At 40.8% G+C, this 14,483-nt stretch overlaps 1 protein-coding gene across 2 annotated transcripts in view; it reads left to right on the forward strand.

Moving 5' to 3' along the window:
* The window catches only part of PHLPP2 (PH domain and leucine rich repeat protein phosphatase 2), an 88,593-nt gene that overhangs the window by 32,642 nt on the left and 41,468 nt on the right, over window positions 1-14,483 (forward strand). For both annotated transcript variants that reach the window (XM_043986830.1, XM_043986831.1), the window contains 2 exons: window positions 1,841-1,974; window positions 14,274-14,464. In XM_043986830.1, the coding sequence (XP_043842765.1) occupies window positions 1,841-1,974; window positions 14,274-14,464 (325 nt within the window). The remainder of the gene's footprint in view (window positions 1-1,840; window positions 1,975-14,273; window positions 14,465-14,483) is intronic.

A 14,483-nucleotide genomic window follows, 5' to 3' on the forward strand; every position in this document is an offset into this window, starting at 1 on the left:
CCAATATATCAACCAAGTTTGACATTTTATGTGGCATTCCAATCCCCTAAACTTCCCTTTCTCCCCACCTCTGCAGGAAAGGGTAGAACTGCTTTTTCCTATCTTTTTAGGACCATACTTGATTTCTGTTTCACAGTATTCAGTTTCTATTACTGTGGGGATAGTGGTGGTTGTCCCATTTACATTGTTGTAGGCATTGTCTCTCTTCTTTTCCTGCTTCTGCTTACTTCATTTTGCATCATCATGCCTTCTATTTCTCAGTATTCATTTTATTTGTATGTATTAATCATCATTATTTCTTATAGAGCACAGTAATATTCCATTACACTCTTGCACCACAAACTTTAGTCATTCCTCCGTTTGTGGGCTTCTGAAAGTTAATAAGGCAGCTAGGTGGTGCAGTGGGTAGAGAGTTGGTCCTAGAGCCAGGAAGATTCATCTTTGACTTTAAATGTGGCCTCAGACACTGACTATTTGTGTGACCTTGGGCAAGTCACTTCATCCTGTTTGCCTCAGTTTCCTCATCTGTCAAAGGAGCTGGAGAAGGAAATGGCAAACCTCTCCAGTGTCTGCCAAGAAAACCCCAAATGGGGTCACAGAGAGTCAGACACAGCTGAAAACAACTCAGTAACAACATGTTAACGGTTCTTTGCTACTACAGAAAGTGCTGCTATATATGTTTTGGTAAAGATGAAGCCTTTCTTTTTAGCAGTGACCTTATTAGGAAATATATCTAGCAATAGGGTCTTTGGGTCAAAGGGCATTTTAGGTGCTGCTTCAAAGAGCTGCATCTGCAGTGGTTTAGTTGCCTGTCTTCATGATCCTTTCAGCACTGAAGATGCCCATCTTTTGTCACGTTTTCCAGATTGCTGGATAGGAAGCAGAATCACAGTTGTTTTTATTTGCATTTCATTTATTAGGAATTGGGAGAAGTTTTTCAGGTGATAGTTAACAGTTTGTAATTCTTGTTTTTAGAATTTTTTTAGTACTAATGAGATAGTTCCTTATAGTTCTGCCTTCTGGAGCTTCACAATGGGTTTCTTCCATCATAGTGACAGCCATTCCGATATTTGACACCAGCTATCATTGTCTCCCTTTAACCTTTCCTTAAAAAAGCTGAACATCTTCTTTTATCACTCAATTAGGAAACATTTATTAAGAACCTACTTTGGCGGGCAGCTTGGTGGTGCAGCGGATAAAGCACCAGGCCTGGATTCAGGAGGACCTGAGTTCAAATCTGGCCTCAGACACTTGACACTTACTAGCTGTGTGACCCTGGGCAAGTCACTTGACTCTCATTGCCCTGGTGGTCCCCCCCCCCCAAAAAAAAGAACCTGCTATGTGCAAGACACTGTGATAAGACATGGGGATTTTTTTTTTAAACTGTGTTTTCATTAATATAGGGTGTTCTTGGTGAAGAAATTCCTCTACTAATTCAGATTGACACCCACTCTGCAACATAGAGGCTTAGAGAGTTGCCAAAGACATTGAGAGATGAAGTGACTTAGCCAGTGTCTCCAGTATTGGTTGTTGGAGGTAGGAATTGAACTCTAGGTCTTTGACCTTAAGGACAGGCTCTCTGCTCACAGCTCCTACTGTCTGATAACAAGGAGGGGATGGGCACACACACTGACAAATGTTATCAGAGGTAAAATGTACCCAAATCTCATATTTTATATTTCATAATTCCCTAGATTTTATATTGAGAATAGTTATATCTTAATTTTCTAGGAAAGTTGTAGTTTATTTAAAATTAAAATTTAAAATGTGTTGGATGGTGTACTTTGGTTTGTTTGAGAACTAAAAGACCAAACACTTTTTTTTTTACTTTTATAATCAGGAGACTGGACCCTACTGAACGACCCCTTCAGATGGTATATGAATACTTAGGCAGCCTGGGCTTTGAGGATCCTGTTCGTATACAGGAGGAGGCAACAAACCCTGACCTCAGCTGTATGATTCGCTTTTATGGAGGTAAGACTCTTATTGAGCTTAGCAAGCTAAGGATTCTTAGCAGAATGCTATTACTGTATCTCTGCATAAAGATAATTCTGATAGCAGTATAAAAGATGGACCGCAGTTTGTAGTCTAGTAAAAGGGTAAGAGGCTAAAATAGATAACAGGATATTATAGAAGTGTGGTAGACAGTTACAAAATAGCTACACGAGGTCTGAGGGAAGGAGGCCCTAAAAAAAGCACTAGGGAATGATCACAAACTTCCGGAAGGCAGGCATAGTTCCATCTGTCTAGTTCTAGGGCCTTAGCCAGAGGAGGTGTTTAACAAATCTGTCGAATTAATATGTTGTTGGCTAAGATGACGGTAAAGGTAAATCCCCTCGAGGGGTAGTTAGGCTCTTTTTGTACCTAGAGAAGGGGGGCGGTGATTCTGGGGAGGTTTGAGGTCTGGAGGAAGGCAGCTTGGGGTGTTTGTTCTGTGACCTCAGGCTTTTCAGCCAAGTAGGAAACTCGTGGGTCATTTGTATGTACATGAGGACCTCCGCTGTGAATTTGTTGTGTAGAAAAAATACGCTGGGGATTTCCTACAGCCTCAGAGCAGAACGGGATCAGGAACAGCAGAGAGGAGAAACTGGATGGTTTGGATAGGAGGCGATTACCAAGGTTTGATGAGTCAAAGGCTGAGAATAGTTGGGGATCATGGAGGCAAAGAACTCTTAGACTGTTGGATAGTCACCCATTCAAGAGTTAAACTGGAGGGTTAAGGCTAGGTGGAGAGCCAAGTGAAGCTCATGGGACAGCTCAGCTGGACTGGGTGGTGACTTACTACGGCTAGGTGGCTATCATTTTTGTAGTGCTCTAAGGTTTGCAAAGCACTTTCCAAAGGTGATTTCATTTTATCCAATGACCCTTGGAGATAGATGCCGTTATTATTCCTTTTTCATGGATGAGGAAACTTGAGGCCAAGAGTCGTGAAGTGACTTGCTCAGGGTCACACAGTAATTAAATAAATGACTGAGGTCTTCTTGATTCCTGGTTCAGTGCGCTAACCATTATGCCACCTAGCTGACAAAAAAAAAATCATATGGTTAAGGAGAGTTAAGTTAAGCTTGAGTGAGGTATAGAAGGATAGGAAGTTGTGGTCTCAGTAGAATTCCAGAGTTCTGATCTTAGAAGTCATATACTTCTGATAATGGATATGTGATATGATATCTAAGGTAAGACCTTTTTGGGTATGTGGTTGAAGTGGAGAAAGGAGGTTTTCACAGATGAGAAAGTAGAGAAATTGTGTGGTCATTTAATTGGAGAAATTACCAATAGAAATAATAAAATCCCTGTAGATGTTGCTGTTGAATGACATAGAGGAATACCATGGACTGTTACAGAGGACAGCCTGAAATTTGGTAGATCAATAGCATGAGTGATAACAAGAGGAGTGGCCTTGAAGCAGTCCTAACCTTTCTCCTGATAGTCTCAAGGAATAGAAACAGGCCGCCAGAGGCAAGACTTAAAAGGAGTGTCATCTTGAAGAGAGAGCTAGGTTTCCGTTCAAATGAAAATAATATTGGTTGAAAAGTTGGTCCAAGATTGGACAACTGATTGGAAATGTGTAGTGAATGAGTAAAGATGACACAGATTGTCAGCCTGAAGGTTGGAAGGATGGTAGTGCCTTCAACAATGATAGTGACCAAGCTGAGTTTAGGAAGAAAGAGAATGAGTTCCGTTTTGGATGCCTTTGGGACATCCAGGTAAGTAGGCATCACCAATAGGCAGTTGGTGTTGCAAAGCCTGGAGCTTAGGAGGGGAGGCCCAGCTGGATAAATGGATCTCAGAGTCATCAGCATAGAGATGATTATTGTAAACCCATGTAAAGTGATAAGAGAGGGGAGTATGTTTGTAGAGAAGGACTAGGATATGCCCACAGTTATGTGCCAACCACTGGAAATAAAAATGAAAAGGTGAGCTCCTTTATCCTAAAAGAGCTTATATTATATCCAGGGGCTACAACATGTTTGCCGATAATAGGATAGATGCCAAATAAATACAGAATCATTTCAAAGTTGGGAAGCTATTTAGAGCTATCCGGGAGATTCAGAGTAAAGCCTTTTGAAGAGAGGTGGCTTTTGAGCTGAACTTTGAAGGGAGGTAGGGGTTCCAAGCCATGGAGGCCTGAAGGGGGACGGGAAGGAGAGATGGACAGTTCTTAGGTGGAATAGCACAAGTAGGCCTGTATGGCTGGAGTGTAGCATGCCTGGGGAAGGGGAGGGGTGGAGGGTGGGGGGGAGTAAGGAGTAATCAGTCTCGAAAGGTAGACCAGAGGAAGAAAGTCAACAAGGGCTTTAATTTCCAAAGAGGTGAAAGTTTTAGTGAACTGTGTCCAGTGGGACAGAGATTGTTTACCATAAATCCATAGTTGGAATTGGTAAATTTACATAAGGGATGGACTGTCCTTAGTTACTTGAGGCCAAAGTCCTTCCCTTCATTCCTTAGGTTTTAGAGGCTTTTATTTTTTTTTTTAAGTGAGGCAATTGGGGTTAAGTGACTTGCCCAGGGTCACACAGCTAGTAAGTGTTAAGTGTCTGAGGCCGGATTTGAACTCAGGTACTCCCGACTCCAGGGCCCCTGCTCTATCCACTGCACCACCTAGCTGCCCCGAGGCTTTTATTCTTAAAAGCACCACATGAAAATGCAAATTCCCTGGGTAGTAACCTCTCTCTGCTAACAGGGATTAGCTTAGAGAGAAATTTAGGGTGTAGTGAGTGGGCCTTGAAGAAGGGAAAAGGTTGCTGAAGTGGGGCAACTATTTCTTTGCTTGGGACCCACTGTAGTACCCCAAACCACCTCTGTCCATCTGCCTTCTCACTAAAGATTTCTGGCATATTTCCTGTACAGTAGGTATATGAAACTCAGGCAAGGAGAGATGAAATGATATATAAAGATCACATAGTAGAGTGTGAATTCAAACCCAGGTCTTCTGAGTTTTGGGCTTTTTTTTTTTAATGTTCTTTCAACCATGCTATACTGCCTCTTCAGTATTAACACTACTGCTTTCCATTGTGTGTCTGCTTTTTTGTGAACTAGCTGTCTGCTTGATACAGATTAGTTTTAAATGCTTTAAGATGTTCATTTCTGTCTTTGGGTAACGATATTTTTACTTCATAATGCATCCTCCCTGTAGGGATGCTTCCTGATAATCTGCTAACCCCTTCTCTTAAGGGCGCTGCTTTCCTAGTGACCCAGTTAGGTTTTCTAGCCTCAGAGGGATCCCGGACTTGTCTGTGTCCTTCTCTCCTCATTAACCAGTCAGCGGACAAATCATGTCATTTTTTATGTCCATAGCATCTTTCAAATCATTGCCCTTTTCTCCAGTCATGTTGCCACCACCCTTAGTTCAGGCCTTTCTCCTCTTTTACCTGGACTGTTGCGACAACCACTTATGCCCTGTTCCCAGTCTCTCGATTCAAGAACCCAGCTCCCTAGAAACTGATAGAATAACCTTCCTGTTCTGGTGGCTCAGAAAAACTTGTTTCTCTAGGTCTAGCCTTTTTCTTCGTGATTTTTTTTTAAACAAACATTTGTTTTATTTTCCAGTTACATGTAAGGGTAGTTTTCAACATTCATTTTCATAAGATTTAGAATTCCAAATTGTTCTCCCTCCCTCCCTCCCCCCTCCACAAGATCGCAATCAGGTTATATATGTACAATCCACAAGTGTTCTTAAGTTCTTTCTATGGGGGTGCATACCAAGCTTCCTCATTAGTTCCTTGAGATTGTCTTGGATCATTGCACTGCTGAGAGTGGTTAAGTCATTCACAGTTACTCATTGAACAATACTGCTGTCACTATGCACAATGTCCTCTCAGCTCTGCTCACTTCACTATTCATCGATGTTCATTAGTCTTTCAAGGTTTTTCAGGGATCATCCTGGTTGTCATTTCCTGTAGCACAAGAACATTCCACTACAATCATATAACACAGCTTTTTCCGTCATTCCTCAATTGATGGACATTCCCTTGATTCTCAATTCTTAGCCTCCACCAAGAGTTGCTATAAATATTTTTTTTGTACAATTTTTCCCCCTTTTCTCTTTTTCATGATTTCTAGCCTTTTTCTTAATAGATTCCCCTATTGTCTGGAACACCCTCCTAGAAACTCCCTTCTCCCATACTCACTGTTAGTAACACCCTCCTTATGATAAATACTAGAGATAAAACTTTCAGAGTTAGTTTTGTTAGAAAACCAGTTTCAGCTTTCCTCAGATACCTAATGTAACTAACGTTAATAAAACTATGAGGGTTTATATATGCAAGGAGGGTTGATTAGGGAGTTCACTCCTTCCAAGTATTGAATTCCCTCTCTTTTCCAGCTCTCCAGTCTGTTTGAGTTTACCGGGTGATGAGCCTTTGGCCTCCCCTTGTAGAGTTGACACCTTGTTAAGAGGCCACAATTCCTGATTGGTTCCTCTGGTAGAGGCTCTCCCTCCTTCCTCTTCCTCTTCTTCTTCCTCTTCCTCTTCCCACAGCTAAGGCCAGGAGAGATGGCCTCTCAGGCAGATGGACTCCCAGTGCATAATAGTAATAATAGCATTTCTTTTGTAAAGCACTTTCATATATCACTTGATCCTTACAACAACCCTGTGAAGTAAGTCTTTTATTGTCCCTATTTTATAGATGAGGATAAATGGCCTACTTATGGTCATACAACTAGTAAGTAAGTGTCTGAGGGAGGACTCCAACTTAGATCCTCTTGACTCCTTTCAAAGGCTCTGACCATTGTACTACTGACTTCTTTGTTCCAAACTAAAAAGGTAATTGGATTTTATCTCTTTGGGTTTTTTGTTTGTTTGTTTGTTTTTTTAACCTTTTCCCTTAGACCTTATTTCCTGGGTGCTACCAGGATGAGTAGGGGACTTCTCCAAGTTGAAATTGGTGACTTGGGCCAGAATCATGTGGCTTCACCTGAGGGGAAAGTTCCTGAGAATAGACTTTCCCAACCAGCATGTTGATAAGAGTTCCTTCAGAAGCAGCAGGTAGAACAGAAGAGTGCATGTTCTTGCCCATTTGGCCTGAGAAGGGAGGTCATGGATAATGTTCCAGAATCCTAACCTCCTCTATGAGGAAGAGAGATTTTCATTTCCTAGGCAGCATGATCTCATAATGTTGTCCTCAAGCCAGGGCAGGGAGATTTCTTGGGTAGCACTAACCTAGGGAACACCCTCCAGAGTAATCCCAAAGTCCAGAATTTAGGGATCTTGCCTTCTGAGAAAGGGTTTCTTAAGCAGCATTCCTCTGGAGAAAAGGATTGCCTCCATGGACTCTGGAGCCACAGCAGTGCCACATCATGGGGGACATGAGATGAGGGCCTCGCCGTCTCTATGACTTTTACAATTCGTTATTCAGATGGTGTAGGTATGATGGGAAAAATGTTGCCTGTACAATAGCCCCATGGTATGTTTGTCTTCCAAGAAGAATCTAAACCATGAGAGGTACCATGTTGGAGACTGTGGGAGATAGGTATTCATTGGAATTTTGGTGTATTTATTACCATTCTGGTACCTCTGAGTTCATTACTTTGCAAGGATAACAACCTCTGTGAGTACTCTGTGTTTTATTTACATGAGCTCCTGAGACCTTTACGTCTTTTGAATCTTTTGTGTGCTTGCAAGATAAAGGCTGCTTAAACCTTATATGTATTTGTTATTTTGAGTACTTGTAGAGGAGCTGGAGACTCCTCTTACTTGCTTCTTTGGAAACCTAGACGTGAGATATATCTAAAGATTTTCCTGGAATTAACTTCCACTAAGGGCAACAAACCAAAGAGAGAAAATGACTCTTTAGGGTTGGCTTGGAAATCAGGGTCTAATAAGTGTGATCCTGGGGAGGTTAGACCATGGATTATATGCATTATTTCATTGGATGATCACAACAACTCTGTGTGGAAAGGAGTATAGATGGGCAGCTAGGTGGCGCAGTGGATAGAGCACTGGCCCTGGAGTCAGGAGGACCTGAGTTCAAATGTGGTCTCAGACACTTGACACTTACTAGCTGTGTGACCTTGGGCAAGTCACTTAATCCTCATTGTCCAGGGCAACTCAGCATTAGAGACAGAGATTTGAACCCAGGTCCTCTGATTCCAAAATTGCTTTGCAGTATACCATTTAACTTTCTTTGTGGTAGAATCTCTTTAAGTCAAAGGATATGGACATTTTTTGCAGGACCTTTGTGGATTCCTTCCAGCTACCATAGTCCAAAGACTGTCAAGTTCCAAACTCTGGCGACTTTGCTGTTTATATTTTTCCCTATCTTTCCTACCCCATTTTGGAGGTGTTTGCTGCTTGCCCCACTGCTGGAGGCAGTTGGTTGCCCTTGAATTCTTCCCTTGTTGCCCGTCTATGTTTCTAGCCTTGGATGTCTCCAGCTAGGCCTGTAAATGTGGCAGGTAAAAGCCTGTTGTTTTGCATGAATGTCCAGTTGCTTACATCTCTCATGAACTTTTAAAATCCAAGTCACTGCTTTGTAAGAACAACTTCATAGCTTCAGCATCTTCCTTGAATACTAATTGCCTCTAAGGATAAATATGGACTCCTTATCTTAGCTTTTAAAGCCCTCCACAGTATACCTTCTAGCCATATTTTCCAGATTTATATCCCATCGTTCCCCTTCATGTAGTTTTCTTTCCAACCAAACTAGTCTATCTGCTCTTCTCGGGAACTTGTTTACCTCCCTCCTTTCTTGCTTCCCATGCCTTGGCACAAGGTGTTCTCTCCCTGTCTATACCCTTATTGCCCTTCTTCCTCACTCTGCCTCATAGATTTTTGGCTTCCTTTGAGGCCTATCTCCTACCCAGAAGCCTTTTCTGATTTTCTCTGGTTGTTAGTACAGTTTCCCTCCTCAGATTATCTTACATTTACTTAACAGTATTAATTTCCTGCTGTGTGCCAGCTACTGTTCTAAGGGCTGGGGATACAAAGAGAGGCCAAAGACAGACAGTTATCTGCCCTCAGAGAGCTCACAGTCTAATGGAGGAGACAGGGCGTTTCTGTTGCTAAGTTTGTAAGTTCCCTGAGGGCAGGCACACTTTTCACTGTCTTGTGTGTATTGGTCTAGCTAGATGCCTTCTTGCATAGATAGGACTTAATGGATGCTTGCTACATTGAATTGAATAGGTATTCCTTTCCTCCCTCTTGTGGTTGCTGGTTTCATTAATCCCAGGCTCTCCATACTTTTAGAGCCATGTACACCTCAAATGGATAGAAATGTTAGCGATTTGTATGGTGGAATCATCATACAGCTTAATAATACTGGCCTGTCAACTCTATTATGATTCCATATGGAGGAATAAGTGAAAACATTTCTGTGATATTTTATCCAAATACTTACAAGCTTAGTCTATAACTTAACTATAAGCTCAGAGAACAAAATAGTAGAGGGAATTTGAAGTTTGAGTTAACCAGAAAATCCATTTTGTTTCATCAGCTGTGAATTTTATTTTTTCTTTTAGCTTTAGTGAATAGAGTACTTTGAACATGTTGCAACCTGTCTAGGTTGTATTACCTTTGTTTTCAGTCTAGGCATCTATTCTCTTCAGTCAGACCTGTGTACATATAGAAAACGTAGGGGATTAGGTTGAACATGTATAGATAGTGTTGGGGGGTGAGGCAGGGTGAAAGCTTCCTTTACTAATGAAGCCTGTTGCTGAGACATATGTGTCTATACTAATTGTCCCCAAAGTCTTAGTGCAATTTTAATCTTTTGGGACACCCTGTATTATTTTTTGATGATCCCTTTAAGTTTGTACAGTAATTACATTTTTAAAAGCCTATAGCTTCTTTTTGCCTTCTGTGATGTTTAAAATCTAATGTGGGTCCTAACTGCCCCCCCCCAGTTTTGGGGGGGAAACTGGCTAAGATTACTGATAAATTCAGCAAGAGTTTAGGCTTTTAAGTATTTATTAAAGTGTATTAGAAGTTAGTGAAGAGAGAGAATGGCAAACCCTAGCTTAGATCTATGAGGGATAGCCAGAGAGAAACCCTTGCTTTTCCTAGCAGCCCATGTGAAGTTCTGCCACCAAGCCAATGTCCCCGATGAAAAGAGTGATCCTTAGCTGCTTCTCTCTCTGCTGCCAAGCTGAAGTCCGAACGCCTGATCCAGCAAGCCAGCCTCACCTTCCTACTTCCTGTTTCCCTCCCCAAAGGGGAGCTCCTTCAAGCTGACTGGTTGAGGGTGGTCTCCTGTTGATGGCATAGTCCACAGTCTCTGAGAACAACACCCCACTCAGGGCCGGCCAGGCGTGGTCTCGATTTTATCAATCTGAAGTAGGTTCTCGGTCAGCATCTCAGTCTCACCCAATTCCATCAATTCCAAATCAATCTTCAGGTGGGCCCCTGGGCGTCTGCCAAAGCCCATTCTTTTATCACATTTCTCTGAATGTACAAATTGTTCTAACTAGAGCCAGTGTATTTCTGAAATGGAAGTCTGAGGCATCTGGTTCTAATTTTCATCACTATCAACAATTTTTTTTTAAACATAAGGGTTTCAGGCATTATTTGCTTCTGACCAATCCTACAAAGTTATTACCAAAACAGAATGTGAAGTTAAAAATAAGTCATGCAAAACAAAATTGACTGTTCCCTTCTCAGGGATGGCAGATTTAGAAGTTTCCTCTGGCATAAACTATGGAGTTTAAAGGAATAAGGATTTAGGAAAGGAAATTCAAGGAATTATAGATCAATTACTATTAATGTGTACTTTTATAAGAGGTGATCAGACAGTTTTAAAATTTGCAATAATATTCAGAAACAAAAACATAACTGCAGTAAAGTTCCCTTTTAATAAATAAGTTATATAAAATGATAAATGATTTAAAGTAATCTTTTGTTGAGTTGTAGAGCATCCTACTTAATAAAGGAAGGACCTTTCCTATTTTCTTTCAATTTCTTTTTTTGTTTTGTTTTGTTTTGTTTTTGTGGGGCAATGGGGGTTAACTGACTTGCCCAGGGTCACACAGCTAGTAAGTGTCAAGTGTCTGAGGCCGGATTTGAACTCGGGTCCTCCTGACTTCAGGGCCATTGCTTTATCCACTGTACCACCTAGCTATCCCCCATTTATTCTTAAGTGTTAATTTAAAAAATAATTTAACATTCTATTTAAGAAATTGAGGGGGCGGCTAGGTGGTGCAGTAGATAAAGCACCGGCCCTGAAGTCAGGAGGACCTGAGTTCAAATCCGGCCTCAGACACTTGACACTTACTAGCTGTGTGACCCTGGGCAAGTCACTTAACCCTCATTGCTCCATGCCTCCCAAAAGAGTAAATGGCTGGTTTCTACTTAACATAGAATGAACTTTAGGCTCTAGCGCATGGTACAAAAATAGTTTTACAGTGAAAGCAAACTCAATAATAATTTAGCTTTCAATAACAAGATCATTGTTTGAGTAAATAAACATTGATGGCAACACTTAAGCCTGAACCTTGACACCAGGAGTAGTGCTGCAAACCATGCATGTGTGCCTCCGCATCGCCTGGTACAGTGATATGTCCCTACATTGTTGGTGTTGATTGCAGTCCTCAGCAGTTTATTATCATGTATGGCTTTTCTAAAAATCATGAGAAATCTTTTTTTTCATGTATGCTAGGTACTTTTAAAGACTTTCTCTTTAAATTCATCAAGACAAACAGAGATAGGAAGTCTGGATTGAGATACTAAGCAGGGTACTGTTTTTTAACATAGATGAATTTTGAACAACGAGCTGAAGTTTTCAGCTTGTATTTGGAAAAGGCCAGACATTTTCGTCTTTAAGTTATATTGTTTTCCTTTTAATATAAAAAATAGTAATAAGTGGTATATATATATATATGTGTGTGTGTGTGTATACACTATATATAAACTAGCCTTTAAGCCAGCTTAAAACTCCAGTGAGGGGCAGCTAGGTGGCGCAGTGGATAGAGCACTGGCCCTGGATTCAGAAGGACCTGAGTTCAAATGTGACCTCAGACACTTAACACTTAATGGATATGTGACCCTGGGCAAGTCACTTAACCCCAATTGCCTCACCAAAAAAAAAAAAGTGATAGTTAACTGACTGACTTGGTAGGCTGGAGATCTTAAGCCCTTGTAATGCTTAATGTGAGTTCTTCTAATATTTTATCCTATAATACTTGCTCTGATTGACCACTTATCTCTGAAGTCTTGTAGACTTCTTTCTTTACTATCCTCCGCCCTGCAACAGGTACCTTTTTAATTATCCTTTTCAGCTTCCTTTTATGTGTTGTCTTTCCCCATTAGAATATAAGCTTCTTCAGAAGGTAAAATAGAAATTGAAAGAATCCATTGATCACCTCCTGAAAGAGATCCCAAAATGAAAACTCCCTGAAATATTATAGCCAAATTCCAGAGCTCTCAGGTCAAGGAGAAAATATTGCAAGCAACCAGAAAGAAACAATTCAAGTACTATGGTGCCACAGTCAGGATGGCATAAGATCTATCAGCTTCTACATTGAAGGATTGGAGGGCATGGAATATGATATTCCAGAGGGCAAAAGAATTGGGATTACAACCAAGAATCACCTACCCAGCAAAACTGAGTGTAATCTTTCAGGGGAAAAAATGGGACTTCAATGAAAAAGAGTACTTTCAGGTATTCATGATGAAAAGACCTGAACTGAATAGAAAATTTGACTTTCAAATACAAGACCCTAGAGAAGCATAAAAAGGTAAACAGAAAAATGAAATTATGAGGGATGTTGTAAGGTTAAACTATTTGCATTCCTACAAGGGAGGATGATACTTCTAACTCATAAGAACTTTCTCAGTATTAGGACAGCTGAAAGGAATAGATTTGGACAGAGGGCACAAGTGGGAATTGCTTATGAAGGGATGATATCTGTAAAGCATTTATTGTTTGTTTATCAGTTTGTGGGGGTTTTTTGTTTTTGTTTTTTTGGTGGGGCAGTTGGGGTTGAGGGGCATGCATAGGGTTGAGCAGTTAGGGAGTATCTTATGTCTGAGGCCTGAATTTGGACTCGGGTCCTCCTGGGTCCAGGGCAGGTGCTTTGTCCACTGTGTCACATAGCTGCCTCATGATTTTAAAATAAAATTAAGGGGTGAGAGGATTGCACTGGGAGAAAGGGAAAGGGAGAGGTGGAATGGGGTAAAGTATCTCACATAAAAGAAGCAAGAAGCTTATGGACTGAAGGGGGAAAGTGGGGAGGAGCGGGGGGGAGTGAATGAGCTTCACTCTCATCAGAATTGACTCAAAGAGGGAATAACATACACACTCAAGTGGGTATAGTAATATATCTTGCTCTTTGGGGAAGTGGGAGGGGAAGGGGATATGGGGGATGGGGGGGAAGGAAGGGGGGGTAGATTGGGGGAGGGGCAGTCAGAAGCAAAACACTTGAGGAGGGATAGGGTAAAAGAAGATAGAAAATAGAGTAAATATTATGGGGAGCAAATAGGATTGAGGGAAACACAGTAATAGTAACTGGAAAAAATATTTGAAGCGGAAGCAAGAAGCAAGATGAGGGTGGTGGTGGTGGTGGTGGTGGTGGTGGTACTACTTTGCTGAGCTATTGTGAAGAAACTTCTTTGTTAGGTATGAGGTACTATATAAATGTTAGCTATTATTGTTGTTGCAATAATCAGCATCATGGGTGTTATTGTAAGGAAATCTCTCTTTAAAGCACCATAAAAATGTAGTTTACTAATAAAGAAAAAAAAGCATCTGGCTCATCTTTATCAGAAAAACCTGGAAAAACTTAAATGATCTGATGAAAAGTGAAATGTACTGTATACAAAATAACTGCAGTATTGTAAGATGATCTGCTGCGAATGACTTAGTTATTTTCAGCAATGCAGTGATCCAAGACAACTCTGAAGGACTTATGAAAAATGCAATCCATCTACAGATAGAACTGATGGTACCTGAATAGATGGAAGTATATTTTGTTGGTGGTGTTAGTTCCTTTTTCTAAATTTTTTTTGTCTTCTATGTTTTACATGACTGCACATGTATGACTTATATTGAATTGCTTGAGTTCTTAAGAGGGGAATAGGAAGGATGAGAATTTGGAACACAAAGTTTTAAAAATTGATGTTACAATTTGTTTTTACATGTAAGGTAGGGAAAATCCTAAATAAATAAATTGAGGATGCAAGCTTCTTGAGGGCAGGGATTGGCTTTCTTTTTGGTTATCTTTGTATTCCCAGCATTTACCACTGTGCCTGGCATGCAGGGAGTTCTTATTGATTTAATTTGTCTACAAACATATTTGATCAGACTATGATTATTTAATAAACAGTAATGCACTCTTTATTTCAGAAAAACCATGCCAGATGGATCATCTCGACCGAATTCTATTATCTGGCATCTATAATGTACGCAAGGGAAAGACCCAGCTTCATAAGTGGGCTGAGCGCTTGGTTGTTCTCTGTGGGACTTGCCTTATTGTGTCTTCTGTGAAAGACTGCCAGACAGGAAAGATGCACATTTTGCCCCTTGTGGGGGGAAAGGTGAGATTGACAGATGAGA

Source organism: Dromiciops gliroides, chromosome 2 (genome assembly GCF_019393635.1).
Source record: "Dromiciops gliroides isolate mDroGli1 chromosome 2, mDroGli1.pri, whole genome shotgun sequence".
Taxonomy (NCBI): Eukaryota; Metazoa; Chordata; class Mammalia; order Microbiotheria; family Microbiotheriidae; genus Dromiciops; species Dromiciops gliroides.